Source organism: Sapajus apella, unplaced genomic scaffold (genome assembly GCF_009761245.1).
Source record: "Sapajus apella isolate SASKATOON/1434 unplaced genomic scaffold, GSC_monkey_1.0 scaffold81, whole genome shotgun sequence".
In the NCBI taxonomy this organism is placed as follows: Eukaryota; Metazoa; Chordata; class Mammalia; order Primates; family Cebidae; genus Sapajus; species Sapajus apella.
The window spans coordinates 5,977,063-6,000,259 of record NW_022437021.1 but is presented as its reverse complement, the minus strand read 5'-3'; the positions used below and the strand labels follow the sequence as shown (position 1 = coordinate 6,000,259).

Sequence of the window (23,197 nt, the reverse complement as noted above, 5' to 3'; positions counted from 1 at the left end):
ATGGAACCATAGTCATTTGAGTAACCAACCCTTCTGATGGGATTACCAAATTCTGCAGACATTGTATCATCTTGATTGTCCTATCTGTTTTTCAATTTTGCCTGAATTAAGGTAGGATAAAACCTTGCAGAGGAAAGAAGGAAAAAAGGAAGAGGTTGTTATAGAAATCTTTTATCAAAAATAGTTTCTCCATTCATATACACACAAATTGGGGACCATGAATGTGTAAGGATGTCTCTGTGTGTATAATCTGTATACTTTAATATGGAATACTTATAAATATTAACCAATTCATAGTATACCATTGCATTATTATTAAAACCGCCTTGTAGAAAAAAATTGGGACACTGTTACCATGGTTGAATTAATTAGAAATTCTTTGTCTTACCAGCTGTCTTATTAATTTTAAAATTTATATATAATTCTGAAAATGGAGTGCCATATTTAATAAATGAGAAAAAGTCATTTCGTTACTACTACATAAAAAATTTTAAATAGTGAGAACCTTAAAATGAATATGTTATGGTAGGTTCACTGTAAAAATATTTTATGTGCTATGTACATCATAACCATAAATAATACTTTATACTTGTCTTTAATGAATACAGCTAGATAGAAAGCTGTCATATGGGTTTTTTTCTTTTAAAAAATAACATCTATAGATTTGGTGGTTTTAAAATAATTGCACATTCATTGTACAAATCTTGGGAAAACTCTCAGAAAAACTTACTAAAAAAGAGGATAATCCCATATTCCGGAGGTAACCACTGAAGATATTTAAATGTATTTTCTGCCAAACTTTTTTTTTTGAAGAGGGGGGAAAAAAACCAAAACCATTTTTTTGTGCATGAGTATTTATGGTTATGAGGTCAAATTGCATCTGCCTTTTCACTTAACATCTTCCCAGTTAAAAAAAAAATTCTTAGAGGACATTTTAATTTATCATATATGAGTTCATCAATGTATGTACCAGATTTATTTGACTGTTCCTTTATAGTTATTTCTTTAGATGTTTTTTCAAAAGAACTTGTGCAATAAGCATTTCCTAATGATTATTTGACAGAACACTGAAATCACAAGAAATTGTAGGACAATTCTTGGAGGAAAGTATCATATTCTCCTCTTGCAGATTCACAGTATGCATTAGAACAATTAAGAGAACTGAGAAGTTTCACAATTTAGGGACTTTTTACCTATCTAAATCTATTTTTTTCTCAAAGTTATTTGACCAAGGAACCCTTTCTCACAATACTTATAACTCTTTTGAAAAATTCAAGAGATTTCTAAGCTCCTGTGTTATCTCGGTTTATGAATTATTTGTTTACTCTGCTGATATTTTATTAGATTAATGATATCAGTGCTTTATTAGGAAATAGAAATGATTTAATGGTTATTAGCATGTGTTAAAAACAGAAATAACAATCCCCAACTCTCTATTACCTTTGACATTGGACTCCTGATTCTGTATTAAAAGATCAGGTTTGACCTTTAAAATTGTGAGCATTGGAATTTAAATTCCCTTGTTTTGCTAACGCTTGCTAAACTTCTTTATGTTTCATGTAACCCACAGGTCTTGCAAGAGCAAAATCCGTCCCTAGCCACACATACTCCAACGAAGTGGTTACCTTGTGGTACAGACCTCCAGATGTCCTTCTAGGCTCAACAGAATATTCCACCTGCCTTGACATGTGGTGAGAAATGGAAGCTTTACTCTAGCTAATCTATCTCTAGTGCTTGGTCTGGGTCAAGCCTAGACAAACATCCTAACAGTTTGAATGAAGATTAATAGTGCAGGAGTGTTTGCCTGCATGTGGCCATACTGCTGAATGTTTTAAAACATGATTGGGAATGTTCTCTAATTAGAGTCTCCTTTGCAGGTGGCATGTGGTAATGGTTCTTGATGGACAGGGGCAGAGACATTTTTCTAACTGTCAGTATCATGATTTTTCTCCCTAAGGGTCTTAATTTGTGACTGTATTTTATAACAAGGGAAGTATATATCTCCAAATGGCAACAGGATTGAAGTAGCAGGGAGCCTGTTTAAATTTGCAACAAAGCTCTGATGAGTGGTCTGATAATTTTGGTATAACTGTTAGGCACCAATTTGACTCCACAGTATGTTCCTGAAAACTTCTGACACTAATTGCCCAAAATGAAATAAAATGACTACTTTTAAAAAGTATTATGTGTTTAATTTTAGTTCTTAATTTCACACAATGCGTTAGCAAAGCTTAAAAATCTATTTTATGAGGTCTAATGACTGGCAAGATTTAATTCATAATTAGTATTAATGGTATATACTATGCTGCGTTTCCAATTAAGTGTGATCCAAATCAAACAATCAAATAATGGAATAATCTTATTTTTGGCATGAAGGACAAGCTTACTAGTGATTGTTGAACATGTCTTTTATTAATAGAAAAATTTCTTTTCTAGACTCACAATTGTGTCCAAAGTAAAACAATTTACATAGCACATGGCTACTTTATAATAGGAGTAATCTTCCCTGAATGATTATGCCCCCATATATAGAATTCCACTATGTGTTCATATAATTTTATGACCTCAGTAAAACTGCAGTATGTGTAGTTTATCTTATGTTGTATGCTTACTTCAGTGATCTACCCCCAATAATCTTGGCTTTTCATAAAGGGGCTATGATGAGGCTTGGCTTCTTTCCTGATGTTTTTGATCCAAAAATGTTGTGGCGAGAAAACAATCAAGTGTCTCACAATCTAGGGCACAGTGCAGATTTTTTTTTTTTTTTTTATGTTCCAGTAGCCCTCCCTAGGAATGGGATTTGGGGATTTATAAAGCCACTAAAGTTACCTGCAACATTTTGTGTACATGAGAATACATTTATTTTTATTGAAGTGTAGATTTGCAGCTTTCAATGGAGCAATAAGAAGATCAGATAATTATACAGCTTAAGACCTGTTGTCATCAATTTTGCAATGTCTTATAATAAACCTAATACCATTTTAATGATATTCTAAAACACTGAGAATAAAGATGATCATCTGCCGTTAAGGGGCTGAGCTAATCTTTATTTTATCATACTTCCTGGCTTTTTGGGGGCAATGGTAGTTTACATAGTTAGATTTTTTTTCCCCAAGACAGGGGTTTGGGTAAAATGGGTATTTAGATAATTAGTTGTAATGGCAGAAAAAGTTGAAAATAAAGGCCAATGAATGCATCAGGATATTAGTTACTAACACTTTCTCATCCCTTTCCTGCTTCCTGACTTATAGTTGGCTATGCAAAGAGTCATTACTTCAGATTCTTGTGTTATGGGGCTTTTTCTTCATGTTTTGAATATGGAAATTCTAGGTTGTCTTTCAATGAGGTCAGTTAAGGACTCTGCTAGTAAAACATTGGCTGGAAACATCGGTGGCTTAGAGCCAGTTTTGTCTTAGTTGCTTGGCAGTTCAGTTAAGACTCTACCTTCAGAACGTTTTTTTACAAACTAGTGGTTAATTTTTCCCAAAACTTTAAAAGCACCAAGAACCAAATGGACTGTGACTTAATATGTGTGTTTCTGAGGTGTAGATCAGTATTTGATTTCCACTGTGTGCCACTTTTTCTTCTGTGTGTGTTCATTCTTTCAAGGAAGACAGCTTGGACACTTTCTGCCAATTTGCTTTGAACAGAGACATAATGGAAGCACAAGAAGACGACTGTTATTTAAGTGGAAAGGAGGAAAACTGCTAGAAACTAGTAGACCCCAAATGCCCTTTTATCTTCATGCCAAGATTATTCATTGCCAGAACCAAATGGCAAATGTGTTATGTCTGAACAGCTTCCCATGCTTACCACCTCTTCACTTCTAAACCCTAAAATCTATATTATATCTATGCCTTGCCTGCCTGTCTGAATCTGATTTCATTCCAAGTCATTTTCTAAAGGCTATCTTGTTAATATCCTATAAGTCAAATAAGATATATATGTTTTTCCAGTTAGAGAGAAGTTCACAGGTACCGATTTTTGCCTAATCGATGACATCGATGCTGGCTATTCAGATAACTAGAAATGGGACTATAATTGAGTCATGGCTCAGCTGCAGCAAAGAGAAGTGCGAATATTAACCCATGGACAATAGCAGGGAGGCAGGTGGCAGTAGTTTCAGGCCTTTTTTACAGTTCATTTATCAGTATGGGGCAGTAAGGTAGTAACTAAAGACTAACGATCCCTATACAGTGTTACATTTTCCAGTTTTCTGTTTAAATATCCACAGGCAATAAAAATATTAATGAAAACACATATGCACTATCACTTGTCAGAAAATGATGGAAATCAAAGCTGGCCATGTTACAATCTTCTCCTCCATGTCTCCAACACTGGCAATGAACAAACAACCCTGTGTGATTTGGGAAGTCATCAAGATAGATAGTTTTTGATACTTTTATATCCCTCTGTAAATTTGATTCCTCTGCTTAACAGAGGAATATAAAAATATTATATTTTATATCTGTTAAGCAGAGGAATCAAATTAAACATTTCCTCTGTATAGCTTCTCTTAATTTTTGGATTTATAACTCTTTGAAAGTCAAGGCATAGGAAATCATTGCTAAGCCTCTAAACCAAAAAGGCTTACTAAGTTCTGAAAGCCAAATTAAGAGAAGTGCAAATGTAACAAGCAGCTTATCTGTGTAGTTCTTCCCTTGCTAGGGAGCTTTGCTCAAGCTGTTGAGGTCATAAATAAGCTTTGTATTCCTCTATAGAAGTTCATAAACATGTTTAGAGCTACATTTGTTTTTTGAAAGCAGAAAAGCAGAAGGTCACTTGGGATTATATAAGGGCTTAATTTTTAAATTAAGATGACTAAGTTATCTGAAGCTAATAAATGATTATCTCATCAAGATCATAGTACTTTGTGGGGGTAAAATATACAGTAGCATTACCCTGAGGTATCAGCTACAATACTCCCCAATACCCCAACAGTATATGAAGAATGATAGCATGTCAGTCTCTTCCTTTCATCATTTTTTAAAAAAGCTGATTAACATATTAACTATGCTTGTCAAAATGTGAGACAAATCATTTATAAATAAGCCTGTCAAATGTAATGAGATTGCATATTAAATCATCCGTTTCCCTATTACATCTCTGATTTAAGATTAAAATTAATTTATTTAACATTGTAGCAGCTGGGTGGTTAGACAAAAATTCCATACTATTCCTGATATATAGAAAAATGTCTGCATCAAAATTGATTTTGCATATATTGGAAAAGAAATTACCTGTTTATTAAGTATGATAAGACCATTTAGCATTGCTTTTTTATTAAATAAGCCTAGTCACCATTACATATTGGCATTATACAAAGTTCTACCATCATCTTTAATGATTTCTCTTGAATCAAGGAAATAATGTTTCCTAGGACTTAGGTTTATTTATTAATGTTTTAAGGTAGAGAATAACAAATTAACCCTACCATAGCCCCTACTCTGAAAATAAATTTGTTTTATATGAGGTCCTGTGGTTTGAGACATGAGTAATAATAATAACAATAATAGGTACTTTTATTGAACACAGACTGTATTCTGAGCCCTGCTATGTGTTTTAATTGCTTACCTGTTTCACCATGATACAGTAAAAGGAAACCAAACCCAGAGAGACTAAATAATATGGGTAAGGTCATGCAATTAGTAAATACAATGCATGCTCAAACTCAAGGATAACCTATTCAAAACTTTTTTTTTTTTTTTTGCATTACACTATATAATCTCTTAAGAAGATTTATTTTAAAAATTAGTCTTTATTTTACCACGGGAGCAACTCCAAAACACAAATACAGTAAAACATATATTTTATAGTTTAGCCTATACTCTGAGTTTTGTCATGTCCTTTGCATAGTTCAAATATGGTGGGTATCTTTCACCCCTACTCAAGAGTCTATGGACTGCTTTTCTCTCCTGACATCAATGTTTTAAGACATTTTACTATATAGTTTTATGCAAGGAAGACTTTTTTAAAAAAATAAACTAACACGCAATTCATTGGATTTAATACATTTTCATGGGACCAGTATCTATGCTGGCATATATTAATATTTTCCCAATTCTTAGCCCTTACTTATTTATTACCCTTGCTAAAATGAATGAGTTCATTTTAAACCGAAGGGTAGTAAGAACGAGAATTTGAGTTCATGAGTTATGTTGAATCATGTATCTGTCAGCACTGTTTGTACTATTCCTAATTAATCAGATCATAAGACCAAGAAGCATATGAATTAGTTACTGTCAAAGGTAACACATCTTTAAGAGTTCTTGAGAACTGCTCAAATAATGCATGATCCAACTGACTTGTTGGTGTAGCCACCAAAATGCAATGGAACATAACAAAAGAACTGGGGACAGTCAGGAGGGCATCCAGGAGATTGAAGCTGATCTCATGGTGGCAGCCATGGTTTCTAAGTCCACTCCCACTACTGAAGTCCCTTAAAATTAGGATGACCCTATAGTTTATTATTATGCCAGGACACCTTTGAGAGTTAATAATTCTGCCAGGATAATAGGTGTAAAACAGAGATAACTGTGACATGTGGTCACTTTTCTCGTAATGCACTACAGCAATAATTTGCCAAATACTATTAATCAGAAGAGACTTACCACATTTGTGTGTTTAATTCACACTAAGGACTGGTGATTTCAAACTCAAATTCCTTGCAACAAACTTAATGTTACATTGCCTAATACAAATGATCTCTATAAGTACAGTTCTGTCATACTAGGTTCTTGTGGCATTTTAGAGTGGCTACCAAAGTGCCGAATTTAGTGATGGCTTTGGGATGCTGAGAGGAAGTAGTTTTATTTTTCTGTCAAAAGTCGAGTGAGGGGCTGGACATGGTAGCTCACGACTGTAATCCCAGCACTTTGGGAGACCAAGTTGAGTGGATCACCTGAGGGCAGGAGTTTGAGACCAGCCCGATCAACATGGTGAAACCCCATATCTACTAAAAATACAAAATTAGCTGGGCATGGTGGCATATGCCTGTAATCCCAGCTACTTGGGAGGCCGAGACAGGAGAATTGCTTGAACCTGGGAGGCACAGGTTGCAGTGAGCCGAGATTGCACAATTGTACTCCAGCCTGGGTGACAAAATGAGACTCTATCTCAGAAAATAAAATAAAAAGTCTAATGTGGTTGTAGTTTTTATATCCACTGTTGTTTATCAATATGTATGCTTGTGAGAGAAAGAGTATATTTGTGTTTTCGGTGCATGTTTGGTCATTTATTGGCAATAAATTAGCTGAATGATACTATATAAAATGAGGCATTGTTCACTACCAAATCTTTTTAAGAACAAATAAAAATTCTCCATTTTAAATCTACGTTTGCAAAATAATTGGCTATCCTCAAACTGGTTTTTGAGTGGTTTTTAAATAGCCAATTACAGTGACTCAGTTTCATGACATTATTGTAACCCTTGGTGTATACTCAGCTGCCTCACTGGTTTGTGAAAATAACAATGGATGGTTACATGTGAAACTTTTTAAGAAATATAAAACTCCACAAATGTTGAGAACAGTGTTCTTATCACTCTTAGAATGTCAATCAGCCAAGCTAAATATACTGCATTTCTATTGGGGTATAGCATCCAGAAGTGCTATGGGATATATGAAAGCTGCCGTATTTGGTTTTAGGGAAATTAACATACTGTCTGTGTCTTGAGAATCAAAAATATTTTTTTGCCCAGGATATTCTCATCTTAATTATGTGAGTCTGTGTGTGTGTGTGTGTGTGTGTGTGTGTGTGTGTGTGTGCGTGTTTTCATTTAGAAATATACAGGCAGGAGGATTGGCTCATAGCTGTAAATCCCAGCACTTTGGGGGACAAGGTGGGAGGATGGCATGAGGCCAAGAGTTTGAGATCAGCCTGGGCCACATGCTGAGGTCCCATCTCGGCAAAATATAAAAATTCAGTTGCCATGGCAGTATGTGCCTGTAGTCCCACAGGAGGCTGAGGTGGGAAGACTACTTGAGCCACAGATTTCAAGGCTGCAGTGAGCTATGATCACACCACTGCACTCCAACCTGGCCCCAAGAGTGAGACCCACAAAAATTAAAAAAAAAAAAAAAAACAAGTAAGTCAGTATTCAAAGTTTAGAGAACATTGGGTGTGCACTGGTGCTTTCATGATGTAAGTTGTATATTTATTCATGCAGAAATCATTTTTCTGAAAACTGTCAAGCTAAATAACAAAAATGGAGAGGGAGACTCTCTAAATGAAAATTATATTTATTCAGAAACAGGCATTGCAATGGGAATATGTGCGCCATAATAAATTATGTGCATATTTAGAGAGGTGAAGGAAGACAAAGGTTTTTAAAGGAAAATGAGAAGAATTACATAATTGTTTTGTGATAATTATCCTTGACTACAAAGAGCAATAACAAGGGTGGTAGCAGTTTGACATTGGGCAGCCAGATGTCTTCTCAGAAGTATTGTTTTTGTGTGTGTAAGGTTGCAATGCCCTTTGTGCAAGGTTTTGGGGTTTTTTCAGGTTTTTGTTATAGTTTTCATGCCTGAGAACCCTTCCTTTGTGGCCTTCCCCAGCTCTGTTTGTCAGGAGTTTTAACACAAGTGACTCCATTTTGATGTTGACAACTTTTACAAAATGTAACTACCAGTGTTTTGCTTTGTAAAGGAAAGGCATTGTTATAGCAGAAAACACATTAAAAACCTAGGTTAGCTTCCCTCTGCCACTTCTTAGCTGTGTGACTTTAGTTGAACAAATTCCTTAGCTACCCCTAGCTTCAGTTTTCGAACCAGAAAATTATAGCAATAAAAGCTATTGCAAGTATAACCCGTAGCTAATACATACCACAATAGTAACAATAGAAAAACAGTGATCTTCTGCCTCACCCACACCTACCCTTTAATCCTATTTCCCAGAAGCAACTACTTTTAACACTTTTGTTGTTTTTAATTTTAATTTTTTATTTATTTTTACTTTTAACTGTTTTAGACATAGGATTTTACTTCTTCCTGTCTTAAATTGCTTATATTGCTATTTACTATTTTAGACACTATCTACTAAGTAGATGTTATGGTAGATGAGGATTTAACTTGCTTCTGTCAACCTTACTTCATTCTCCTAATTTAGAATCTATATTATATCTTAGAATATTAATATATAAATATTATTCATGGTTAAAGTCAAGTAGTATTTATGATGATATACTTTCTTGTATAACCTTTCACTTTTCCTGGACTTAATAATTGTCTGTGATTCTTATTAGTTGTCTTTGCTCTTAAGGCTAATCATAATTGTGAAGAATTTGTCAATTACCAATGAAAAATTATTTTCCAAATTCTTAAACACAATAGCAAATTTGTCATCTCCTTTCCTTAGCCATGTTCTTGAAACTTTCCTCTCTCAGCTCTCTGATTTCTTGCCATAGCACAATATAGCATTTCTTATCTCGGACTTCACTTGCTCTCCACTCATTCCCCATCCCCACTTAGTCCCTGCATGGTGCTGTAGATCCTAAGCTGGTTATTCTCTGTACCCTTGCCAATCTCTTCTCCACCCTATTCTGCGCTGCCCTGTGTCCTACATGGCTGACCCCCACAGAATTGCATCCTCTGAGCTGCCATCGCTTACTGGTTTCCAGCTGGATTTAGGCAAAAACAAGTGGGAGGAGAGAGTGACTGTATATTCTTCCCTAATTATTTCCCACGTTAGACTATGTTTCTGGAAATGGCTAACCATGACTTCTGTGGGGAAGCTTCTCTCCCATGGCTCTAGCTGTCAGTGGATACCAGTAACACTTAGTTCTTAGTTCAAGAGGGAGTAACGGCTTCCTGGTGTTGCTGAGTGTTTCATTGTGTCTTATTGGTTCCCTTATAACTCTATACATAGTCATTTCTGTGTTGGATCCATTTTTCTTCTGGAGCTTCACTGACTGCAGATTCCCTGGATCTGAATTCCAAGTCTTCCTCCTTTAGGTGCGTTCGAAAGATGCATGTATTAGATACACAGCTTTCAAATTCTTAATTTTTTGAAAATGCATTTGTTCTACTCTCATAAATGATTGATAATGTTTGATGAAGTATATTATTAATGATAATGCATAACTTGAATATTAATTTTTTTTCCTCAGAATTTTCAATGCATTGTTTTATTTCCATTGAGCTTCTGGTATTGCTGCTGAGAAGTGTGATTCCATTCTCCACTTTTTGATCATTTGTGTGCCCCCTCATACTTCCTTTCTGGAAGGAATTAGATTCTTCTCTCTATCCCTGGTATTCTAATATTTCATGATGTTACTGCCTTGGTAGTGTCTTTTTCTATTGGTGCTTGGTAAGCTTCCTTCAAGGTAAAGACTTATGTGTTTTAGCTCTTAGAAAATGAATTTCTATTAAAAAATGATTTCTTCCATCTTCTCTGTCTTCAGTTTCTAGAAAGTTTGTATTGCTTTGATATTGGAGCTCCATTTTTAATCCTCTATTTTTTAAAGACTTTTATATAACTTTTTATCTTATAAACATTCTATGTTTTAAAAAATTCAGTTACCATATTTAAAATTGTTCTTGCTTCCTTTCCTTCTGATCTCTATTTCTTCAAATATGGGAATGGGGACATTTTTGGCTTTTCATTTACTTTTATATATTAAGCACTTAAATCTATACACTTAGAAGGGACCAATTAACTGGTCAGTTCATTGTATGCTGTTTAGGTAAAGAGCTAAACTCCTTGTTGAGAGATCCTCAAATGTCAGTATCTCAAGGTTTATTCTTTGTTCCTCCTCACATGCTGATTACGAGCAGTTTACATTCTCAAAGTAGAGTGGCAAGGGGAGCTGATGGTCACATAGATGAGTAAACATATTTTCCACTTGATTTCCCCTTTTTTCAGCTCAGTTCTTCACCCTGCTCTCTACTGCAACTTTTACCTTCAATTTGAGGCCTCCTGAGTTTAATTCCATGTACCTTGCTGGTTTGTGTTTAGGTGAGATGAGAGATAGTTAGATAAGACCTATGAGACAAGTTTGCTCTTCATACAGATTTTCAGTTCTCCCCTCTATCTCCGGCTGTCAGGCTCAGTTTCACACTTTTTACATCCTGAGCTTTTTCCAAGTTGCTGTAGGTAAATAATCTGACTATTACTTGAAGCTGTAACTGCCTGTGGTCTCCTAGATTGTCATGTCTTCACCTGCATCTTCTCAAAACAGGTTATCTCGCACATACTTGTGCCTTCTTATAGAGTTCTTTTATCCTTGTTTAATATTTTATTTCCTGACAATTGGGTTGCTTTGGAGAAGACAAATGCTGCAGTGTTAGTGGGTGCTGCTTGAGGGCAGGAACCAGGTCTTTCTCACTTTGAGTGTCTTGATATTATATAAGGTTGTGCAGAAGGAAGGGAAGGAGTGGAAGGGAATGAGGTAGGAGGAAGAGAGGGAGGGAGGGAGGATGGAATGAAAGGAAGGAAGGTTGGCTCATATTGTATAAGGATTTTTGTGAGAAGGGAGCTGAGGGAGGGAGGGGAAGGGAGGGAGATGGGGGAAGAGAAGGAGAGAGGGAGGGAGGATGGAAAGAAGAAAAGAAGGAAGGAAGGAAGGAAGCAGAGAAGGAAGGAAGTCTGGGTCATATTGTATAAGAATCTAGAAAGGAAAGAAGGAAGGAAGGAGGGAGGGAAGGAGGGAAGAAAGGAAGACGGAAGGAAGGAAGGAAGAAAGGAAGGAAGGAAGGAAGGACAGAAGAAAAAGGAAGGAAGGAAGGAAAGACAGAAGGAAAAGGAAGGAAGGAAGGACAGAAGGAAAAGGAAGGAAGGAGGGAAGGAGGGAAGGAAAGAAGGAAGGAAGGAAGGCAGGCTCATATTGTATAAGGATCTTTGTGGGAAGAGAGCTTCCCTAATTCTAGAGGTGTCTAGAAAGGGAGATCTATGCATGTTTTACCCCATATGCCCTGCTTTTGTTGATTATTTAATATTCGTGGCTTTAAATATTAACATTGACTACAAGGGTCTTTGCCATGTAGACATTTATGATTTTCCTGGGGTACAAATTTAAATTACATATGCTGATGACTGGGAGCCAATTAAATGACATAGTACAGGCAGGAAACTCATGACTGCTGGCATCTTAGTGTGGTGGTGAATGTTTATAATCCCTTCCGTTTAACTCTTAGTGAAATAACAAATTTATGAAAACAAACCTGAAAAGAATGCCATATACTGATTGATAAACTAGTGATGCAAGTTAATAAAATGTGAGGTCATAATTTTTTAAAAGATAACAATTTTACATGAGTAGATTATAGAAAGTATTTCTTTGGATCTATGGGCTGTCTGAAAAAAGTAATTAGTGAAACATTTTCAACAAGCGTTCTAGGCAATAGAAAATTTCCAATCCAGCGAAGGTGAAAAAGTGGATCGTTAACTTATATGCACAGGAAAGACATGATTGAATTGCAATGTGAATGGAGAGAAATTAGCAGCCTCTATAAATATCATTGTGTGACAATAGTCACTAAAGATGTCTACTAGGATGTCTACTTCATATTGCTTATTGAAGGATGGAAGTGGAGAATTCTGTGCTTGTTATGACAATTGTGAATTAATTCCACAGATTACCTTGAGTGAATTTAATTAAAAATCACATTTTTATCTGCGGGTATTTTGTTGTATGAATTAATATAACATAAACGTACTGGTGGCTTTCTTAATTTTAGACACTATATTATGTAATTGATAAACTTAGATATTTGTGGTTTAAAAGAATTTATTCCTCAAATGTTGTATCCTTAGATTCCTGTTGGTAGATGTCATTAGAAAGAAAAGAAATAAAGCAATAGTTGAAAAAGAATGAAACTGAGGACTCAACTAAAATAACCTGTGAGTGGCCAAGAAACAGCCTGCTAAATTTCATTAAAAATAAAACAAAACGTATTCATACTATGTGACAGTCACTTAGTAATTACTAATGACTGAATCTGAGTAGCTTCCTATTTTCCTACACCCATGTGGATAGTTTATGTTTTACTATGGCATTTTATATTTCTCTGCATTTCTGTGTGAGACAATAGATTCCAAGAGTGGGATGTTTATATAATTGCATTTTCAGTTGAGCTTGTCAAAGCTTTTCTCGTTTTTTCTGATTGGTTATTTAAATGGTTCTTCCTTTATTGATAGCTTTTACCTTGTTTACTTTTGAAGACTGAATATATTCATAGCTTAGTCGAAGCTCTAACAGATTAAAAACTTTGTTATAGCAATAAATAAATTTTCATCTATTCGTCATATTTAATCCTAATATATTTAATTTAGAAACTTTCAGGATTTCAGTAACCCTGTGAAATCAACTCGTAATTTTTTTATTGTTTTATCACCATTTTATAACCCCTGAAATTAGAGGTGCTTGTTTTTTGTTGTTTTTGTTTTTGTTTTGTTTTGTTTTGTTTTTCACACAGTAGGTGTGGCTGCTGGTAACACAGGGAAAACAAGCAAACAAACACAGCTCTAGAATCTCAGGGTAGCTCCCTTCCCACAAAAATCTCCCTTATACTTTGTGAGTCACATTTATTCATTCATCTATTAATTCAGCAGAACATTACAGAATGTCGAGAGGTTCAAGGTGAGAAAGACCTGGTTCCTGCCCTGAAGCAGCACCACCACTAGCACTGCTGCAATGCACAACCCCAAGGGCATCATTCAGGTTGTGATCTATGTGCAGTGACCAGACTGCAAAGCCACATTTCAGGGCAGATATTTGAGAATATCCCACAATGCCCACAGACTTCACCAAAAAATGGACCCTGAGAATCTATACTGGAAAGGTTTGTGCCTTCAGGTCTTACATCTATTATCTAAGATATTAGGTGGTTGTCAAATACTTCACTGTAAAATATCAATCATCCAGTCATATATTTTAGTAGTGCCCATTTCAGCATTCTTACTCATAGTCCATCAAAGTCTAGCTATGCCATTCAATGACTGGAACTAAATATACCAACTTAACTTACTGTAAATTGAAGTTATTCTCCTTATAGTAAGATAATTGACATGAAGGTTTTAGCAGTGATTTCTCTTCACAATATGCCACATGAAATTTCTTGAAAAAGATTGCTTGAATGTGTTTATTGCTTTGATTTTGAAGATAATTACCCATGAACAAATTTTTCCTAATTTCCTACATTATTGCATAAGGATTAATACATTTGCAGAGAGGAGCCTTAAAATATGACTTCCATGTTTTGCATCAGTTGTCATATAAACAGAAATTAAAGATGTGCAAAGCTTATTAATTTGCTTTTTTCTTGTTCTGCCTGGTCTATGCTTATTCCTTAGAGAAGTGCCTGTCACCATCAGTAGAGTTTTTAATGAATTGTCAAATGGAACATCTCCTTTCACTGTTATAGTATTTCCCTGCTTTTCAATGTAATAATTTTAATTTTTAATTTTTTTCTTATAGTAGTCCTCAGTGAGGGCATTTCCTCTTTATAATATTTTTATATTAATTGTGACTGGTTGCTGGATGTTACCAGTCCAAATATTCCCTGTTATCTACCTGTTATCTATGTAACCTGGGGTTATTACTTTAAGACTCCATCTCTAGAGTCTTCATTATCCATGGGAGTCTGGTTTGAATTTTTAAGCTTTTTTTTTTTTTTTTTTTTTTTTTTTTGAGATAGAGTCTCACTCTGTTGCCCAGGCTGGAGTATAGTGATGTCATCTTGGCTCACTGCAACCTCCACCTCTTAGGTTCAAGTGATTCTCCTGCCTCAGCCCCCTGAGTAGCTGGGATTATAGATGCGTGTCACCACGTCCAGATGATTTTTGTGTTTTTAGTAGAGATGGGATTTCACCATATTGACCAGGCTGGTCTTGAACTCCTGACCTCAGATGATTCACCCACCTCAGCCTTGCCAAATTTTTAAGCATTTTAAAAACACAACCAGCGTCTTGTTTTCAGCACATTAACAATGATGATAGACTAGTTTTCTAGGGTAGTTTTACTGTGATCTCTGCCAAAACCCCTAATTTTGAAGATTTGATTTTGGTTTTATCTTTATCTTTGCTGGCATTTGTGTCACCTGGGAAGAAATCAAAGTTGCCATCTCTATTTCCTCTTTTTTAACCTGCCCAGGCTGACCAAATAAAGCCAGGTTGTTTTAACTGTGGAGACAGCACCACATAATAAAGGGATCACTGGCCCTGGATTCAGGAGACGCAGTTTCTGATTCTGCGACCAACACTAAGACATTTAAACATATAATACAGCTTCCTTACACGTAAAAATCAAAACATTGTCTTAGGCCTTCTCAAAGGTCCCTCTATCTCTAAATTTTAGCATTCAAATAAATTGTACAGTGCAGCCAGAAGTTTCCATGGAAACTGCTGGAGTTCCTTTGAGACAGCTGTAGTCTCTTAGAAATGAAGTTAGAGTTTAGATATTTTAGTGAAGTTACTGAATTGATTTTTTTTAGCGTTTAATTTTTATATGATAATATTAGCTCTAAATCAATGCCTTTTTCTGTTGCAATATCTTATGTGTACTCCTTAGACTAGTTTATGCAATTCATTCATTTATTCCCTCATTTTAAAGATATTTATTGAACACCTATTTTGTACAAGGTACTTTGTGAGATCTTGGAGCTACAAAGATGAGAAAGAGCTATTCATGCCTTCAAGGTCACAGGGAAAGACAGTGTGATGAGCTATAACACAGGCATATGTTTAGTACAGTGGCAGTTCAGAGGTGAAGGTGATAAAGTTATCCTTGGTGAGTGATAAAGGGGGTCAGGGAAGGCTTCACGCAGTGGTAATTATTCTGCCTGATTTCTCAAAGCCATCTTTCCAAGCTAACAAAGCTAGGTTTGAAGGACATGTAGAAGATGCGATGGACAAAGACTAACAGGTGAAACATATGGTGTTTTGTGGATAGAGATGGAGGATAGGATTTCAGAAGCATTCAAAAACGATGGTAAAGAGGAAGGGAGAAAATGGTTGGAGATCAGATTGGAGAAATATTTAGGAATACTTAGGATGTGGACAACTTGATGACTGCATAAACATACTAACAAAAAAGCACAAAATTTCACATGATTCCTGGGTTTCTGGATTTGGTAACTGGTCCCAATAAAAATACAAACTTTGCCATTTCATTAAAAAATAATAATAATAAATGCACACACTACTTAAAATGTGTGAGGAAAAATTATCATTGGAACTTAAGGAACATTTATTCTGGTTGGTACTTTAAGATGGTTGGGCTTCTGAGTCTTCCCTGTTAGTCTTACTGCTGATGTATATCCTACTAAGAGAATTGTAATTCATTTGCCTGGTGCCTCCTCCCAGTCAGCAGCAGGCTACCCTGGGCCTTGACTCTACTGAACTACATTAGCTTCCTATGCTTCATCTTTTACTTTTGTTTTATTTTTATTCTGATATGCTTAATTTGTAAGTACAACTTCTAAGAGATATAATTTTGTTTCATAGTTGAAAAATAAATGTTATAGTTTCCCATTATATTAATTGTTTATTGTTTTGAGTTGAATATTTTCTAATATGGGTTTGTACCCACAATCTAGGGTTCTATTTTCATTCCTTAAGTGCAAAATACTCCATAGAAGTATCTGACTAAGATATATTATGCCTATCTGTGCCTAATGAAGCACTAACTGCAGTAAATGATGAGTGACAGTTCAATCAATTTGGTTCCTTCAGTAGTCACCAAGGGCATGCAGAATGTAATTTTTTAGTCTTTCGCTTTTCAAATACTGCAAATGCCAAAATGAAATGATTAAGTCTGTTATATGTAATAGCATTTCTTTTGCATTATAGAAAAAAATGTTGCTTTTTAATTTTCATTTTTTTGAAGCTGACCTCCTAGGGAACAAAACTCTTTGGTCTATTTTCCAAATATATACATTCCTCCAGAGAAGAGTAAGAAAATAAATGGCTACCTTGGTGTATCAAACAGCTCTAGCTTTAATTGCATAATGGTGTATTTCAGTGAACCATGGCTAAATAAAATTACCTATTAGGCTAATTAATGTGGAAGCATTCTGAGTTTGTATTGCATCCCTGTGTGTTAAATTTAGATTGTGTTTTGCATTTAATCTAACTCATTTTAGTTATCTCCTGTTTCTTTGTCGTTCCTTTGGCTGGAGCTTGGATATATGTTCAGAGAATTGATCTGAGTTATAAAATTCCATTCAAAACTGAATTACCCAAATTCTTTTACATTATTGGTCCTCACTACTTGATTTTGAGAACAGCAGCATTAGCATGGCTTGGAAGCTTGTTAGAAATGCAGGATCTCAGGCCTTAACCTATAACCCAGTAATTAGAATCTGAATTCTAAAAAGATCCCCAGGTGATTAGCATGCACATTAAAGGATGAGAAGCTCTGTTTCAAGTACTTTTTTTGGATGGATACATAGGCTTTGAGGAAATTTCTGATGTCAGCATAATATCAAAAGGCAGAAAGGCAAGAGAACTAACCTGTAGTAAGTTACGGCTCTGTTCATCTGCTTGTCTCCTTTCAGAATCAGAAGCAGCTTGCCACTCCTTTTTCCACATCTCTCTTGTCTAACACAATGCAGATAGCTCTGAATGGCTCTAAATAATTCTCTGAACTTGAGAAGAGGCCTCTTATGACTTTCAGTCAGGGATTATGTATAAGAATGGGCAGGTCTCCCCCCACCATAATGGTCTAAGTTGGATGAGTCCTTGTTCCCAGTGCACCTATGGCAATGCATGGGCTGTGCTCTGTCATGATACCTCTAGAATCAAACCTGTCACTCTGCTTAAAGCTCTGGGTCCTAAGGAATCTCAAGCCTTTGCCAACACATGAATGAAATAAAAAACTAAAATCTAGGCAATATTTTCTGACATTTTAATTGCACTATATTTTAAAATATTAGTCTTTCTGCATTATCTACTGAGATTAAGCCAAACTTTTGCCTTGAGAATTAGGGATGAAGGAGAACGATGTTTTATTTTTTTGATATCTTAATCTAACCAAAATTAGATTAATGTCAACTATAGAAATAATAACCTTTAGGTCTTAATCTGTTTCCTCATGTGATATAATCATTTATTGAGTTAATTACCATCCAGTTAACAATATCTTTTTAAATATCATGAGTCAAATGCAGATATTTTTTTCTATCTGTGCTGATGAATGTAATTAATCCATATTTTAATTGAAAGATAAAAAGTTATCCTACACCATAAAATCCCAACAGGACTTTGATGAACAGATACATGCATTATAAGGCATATTAGCTGGTACCTTTTTGACCTAACCCTATTTCATTCAGGTCTGGTAGTGTTGCCATATCACCATAACCCCTATCAGTCATTTGGACTATATCTTTAAAAGTAAAAGACCAAATCTTTGTTCTGATAAAAGTGATGGTGGCTAACACATTTACAAGTAAATAAATAAATTGTAGTTGTAGAAAGTATCATTGAGAGCACAGAGTTAGGGGACTTAACATAGTCTGAGTGATCAGGAGACCTTCCCACAGAAGTAACACTAAACTTGTCTTTCCCTGTTCTAATGGAGAAAAGTTCTTACTCCTTCCCTATGAATTCTATTTTTTCTCTGTATTATACACTCCACCCCATCATTGCCCCAAATATAGTAGTTTAAACAAATCTTTTTACCTTGAATTCCTCTGCCATAGGGTATATGTATATATATATATGTTTTCAAATACTTTTATATTAAACTTAATTTTCAAATTTAAGTTTTTAAAATGGACAGTAATTTATATATTCATGGGGTACATTGTGGTGTTTTGATACATATAATGTGTAGTGATCAGATCAGGGTAATTTGCATATCCCTCATCTCAAACATTTATCATTTCTTTGTGTTGGAAACATTCAGTATCTTCCTTCTAGCTATTCAAAACTATCTAATATAGTATTATTGTTATAGTCTTATTAGTAATATATGTAGTATATATTAAATATAATATAGTCTTATTATTCTTAACTGTAGTCATTCTACAGTGGTATAAGACGCTGGAACTTATTCCTTCCTTCTGGCAGTAATTTTGTAACAAATGTCTCCCTATACTTTCCTTCCCTACCCTTATCAGCCTCTAGTATCTCCTGTTCTACTTTCACTTCTACGACACTGACTTTTTTTAGCTTCCACATATGAGTGAGAACATGCGGTGTTTAACTTTTTGTTCCTGGCTTATTTCACTTAACATAATGTCCTCCACTTCCATCTATATTGTCACAAATGACAAGATTTCATTCTTTTTTATGGCTGAATAGTATTCATTGTGCAGATAGACCACATTTTCTTCACCCATTCATCTGTTGTTGAATACCTAGCTTCATTTTCTATTTTGGCTCTGGTGAATAGTTCTGTAATAAATATGGGGGTGCAAATGTCTCTTCAATGTACTGATTTCCTTTCCTTTGGATAAATTCCCAGCAGTGGGATGGCTGGATCATATGGTAGTTCTATTTGGAGTTTTTTGAGAAACCTCCATACTGTTCTCCATAGAACATTCCCACCAATAGTATATGAGTTCCCTTTTCTCCATATCCTCTCTAGAATTTATTTTTTAATCTTTTTCATAATAACCATCCTAATTGGAGTGAATCATTGTAGTTTTGATGACCATTTCTCTGATGATTAGTGATGTTGAGTAGTTTTTCATGTTTCTTGCCAATTTGTGTCTTCTTTTGGAAAATATCTGTTCAGACCATTTGCCCTTTTTGTTGTTGTTGTTCTTTTAAAGAGATAGTGTCTTTCTCTGTTATTCAGGGTGGAGCGCAGTATTGCAGTCGTAGTTCACTGCAGCCTCAATCTCCTGGGTTCCTGCAATCCTCCCACCTCAGCCTCCTGAGAAGCTGGGACTGCAGGTGTGGGCCACCATGCCTGGCTAATTTATTTTTATTTTTATTTTTTTTGTGTGTGGAGATAGTCTTGTTATGTTACCCATATTTGTCTCAGACTCCCTAGCCTCAAGTGATTCTCCCACCTCAGCTTCCAAACTGCTAGAATTACAGACATCAACCGTTGGACCTAGGCTCGTCTGCCCATTTTTAAATAAGATTGATTATTTTTTCATGGTTGAGATGTTTGAGTTCCTTACATATTCTAGACATTAAGAATATCATATAAGTAGTATGCAAATATTTACCTCCATTTTGTAGGTTGTTCTTTCATTCTGTTGATCATTTCACTCTGTTTTCCTACATGTAGCAGCATTCCTACCCCACTAAATAAAAACTCAATTTAAGTCAGATGGGGAGATGGATTTGAGACTTACTTCCTGTCTGTGCAGAAGCTTTTAGTGTAGAACCTTTTGGTTTTATATAATCCCATTTGTTTATTTTTGCTTTTTTTGCCTGTGCTTTTGATGTCTTATTTATAAAATCTTTTCCCAGACCAGTGTCCTGAAGTGTTTCGCTTACGTTTTCTTCTAGTAGTTTTATAGATTTGGGCCTTATGTTTAAATCTTTAATTCATTTTGGGGTGATTTTGTGTACTGTGAGGCATGGGAGTCTAGTTTTGTCCTTCTGCATAAGAATATCCAATTTTCTCAGCAGCATTTATGGAAGTGCCTGTGATTTTCCTGTGAGTGTTCTTGGCACTGTTATCAAAATATCAGGGGTTCAGTCTAGGTCCCATTTGCCTGCTGCACAGAAAGCCAATGTCTGAGACAATGAGTATTGCCAGAGAAGAAGACTTTATTTGGGTGCTGCAGCTGACGAGACAAGAGAAAAGTCTCAAATCCATCTCCCCAGCTGACTAAAATTGGGGGTTTATACAGTGAGGAAGGAATGTAGCTACGTGCGGGGAAACAGGAATTAGGGAGGAATAAGGAAGAGGAGTTTCAGTTCCGTAATACTATCTGGGATTTCTGAAGTTTGGTTTCCTGAGAAACGAACTCAAATAAGACAAATTATGTTTCAAGCTTTAAGAGCAGGGGATCAATTTCTGTGTTTATTTTTTTGAAAAAGCTCATAAACATCATTCTTATGGGAAATCATGACATATCACTGATAATGTTAACCTTTGTCACATGGCTGAGATAGTGTTTGCCAGTTTTCTCTATTGTAAATTTGCCATCCACACTCCCTCTCCACTCCTATTTCCGTACTGTACTCTTTGGAAACAAGTCACTAAACTCATCTCACACAGAATACCCAGGGGGAAAGAGGTTTACATTGTTTTTGATTCATTCAGCAAATATTTTTGAGCCCTCGTTATATGCCTGACACTCTGCTATGTCCTGGGAATAGATGATGTCCACAAGCTTGTCCCTGATCTTGTAGATATTCCATCCAGAGGAGCCACAACCCCAAAAGCCAAACACAAATTATCATCTTTAAGTGTTATAAAGGGAACAAACTAGGGGAAGCAGGGTGAGACCCTGGGGCTGGGACTCTAAGGAGGAACTGCCTTGAAGTGGGAAATACATTTCTAAGTAGAGCTCTTTACACTGACCCCTGAATAGCAAAAAACAATTAACCAGATACAGAGAGGGTAAAGGGAAACAACAATCCATGCAGAAATCTTGGGATGGGAAAAAGTGTGGCAAGTTTTAGGAGAAGACAGTGGAGCAGCTTGGCTGGAGCAGAGGATATCTAATGTGGATACAGGCATGATGTAAATTTGGAGATAGAGGTCAGCAGCACACCATGCGGAGCTTTCACTGCCTCTAGCCTCTACTGTTGATTTTAAGGAAGAAAAAGTTTAAGGGATAATTTTTAAAACCTGATTCCTCTCCTTTTGTCAATATAGGAGCACTTACGTAGGATGTGAGTAGAAAGAAAACACATGGAAAGAAAATCCTCTGAAATCAGGATAGATCCCAGCATAATTTTGGAAGCTCCTTATATTTATAAAATTAAATTTAACAAGTAAAATTTCCTAATGTTTATAAAATAAAAGGTAGTCCAAGTGTGATATATTGCTTTCCTGTCTTCTAAATATAAAATAAAAAATTTTTTAAGTTAGTAAAATAAACTATCCTTCTTCTCCCTCAGTTTACTAGACTCTGTTTTCTCAGCCTGGAATATTTCCACTCCTAGTGCCATCACCCCATAATCCAACCAGCTTCAACTTTTCTAGCCCATTCAGGCATTAAGCATACAAATCCTTCCTAACCCTACGCTCTGAGCTAAGTATGTCCTCTCATGCTCAAGGAACTGTGTAAACTGGAATACATTAGAATTACTGTGTTTATACCATATAGATCTACTAAACAGAAACTTGATAGAGGTTTTCCCAAAATTGACAATGGTCCTAAAAGTTTGCTGACCTTACCAACAATGAGAAATGAAGCTGAGAAAAAAAAAATCTAAACTATTAGACATGCCTCCAAACCAATGTCATCATCATGCTAGAGGAGTCTAAATTATCTCTACAGTCCCCTTACAGACAATGATACTATAGAATTTTCAGAAGAATCAATTGAAGATTATACAGCCAAAATTGTACAAAGAAATGTATTAGAGAGATTTGTCACATAGTTAATGATAAATGTCAGATAGTTAATTTTACATTGTTTTCCTGAATGTCAGATTCTTTGTTTTATTTGTTAGCTTTAAAATTATGTGATTGCTTTTGACTGATTTGTTAATTCTAAGTGCACTTTTGTAGCCAAATTTTTAGTTATAATTTCATAATCTTTTTAATATCAAAAATTCCCAAATTTATAAGTTTCAAGCCTAAAAGGTTGTCTGACTCTGCTTGTACTGACAACAAATTATCAATTCTGCTTAAAATTTTGTTTTGAATTGTGATTTAAAAAATCATTTATATACCTCAGACATAAATTAAATTGTGAAATGTTGAGTTCAAAAACATTGAAAAATACATGAGCATAGGTAGATGTTTATATATTACCTTACATGGTAACTAATCTTAAACTAAGAGTTTGAACATACTATGACCTATGCATCCTATGACACCTTTAATTGTAAGCTTTTGTGACCAGTTCTTATTCTTGAAAAATTTAGACTAAGTGGATGATAGTTGCATGATTATTCAAATTCTCAAAAAAAAGCAACAAAAGAGACATTTCCTGATATAAGATTATATATCATAAATTATAGTGCTTAAGTGGATGATTTTTTTTTCTTAGTAAACCATTCAGTGCAGTCAACTTAATCCATCAAAAGAGGGAGCATGGGGCTAATGGAGGGTAGAAAGAGGTGGGGAGAAAGCAGACACTAGTTTCTTCATATTACATTGAAGGGCTTTTAT

General features: G+C 35.3%; 1 protein-coding gene across 9 annotated transcripts in view; it reads left to right on the top strand.

The window, feature by feature from the left end:
* CDK14 (cyclin dependent kinase 14) overlaps positions 1-23,197 on the top strand; it is a 602,339-nt gene that overhangs the window by 358,227 nt on the left and 220,915 nt on the right. For all 9 annotated transcript variants that reach the window (XM_032253088.1, XM_032253082.1, XM_032253085.1 and 6 more), the window contains one exon: positions 1,571-1,691. In XM_032253088.1, coding sequence (XP_032108979.1) covers positions 1,571-1,691 — 121 coding nt within the window. The remainder of the gene's footprint in view (positions 1-1,570; positions 1,692-23,197) is intronic.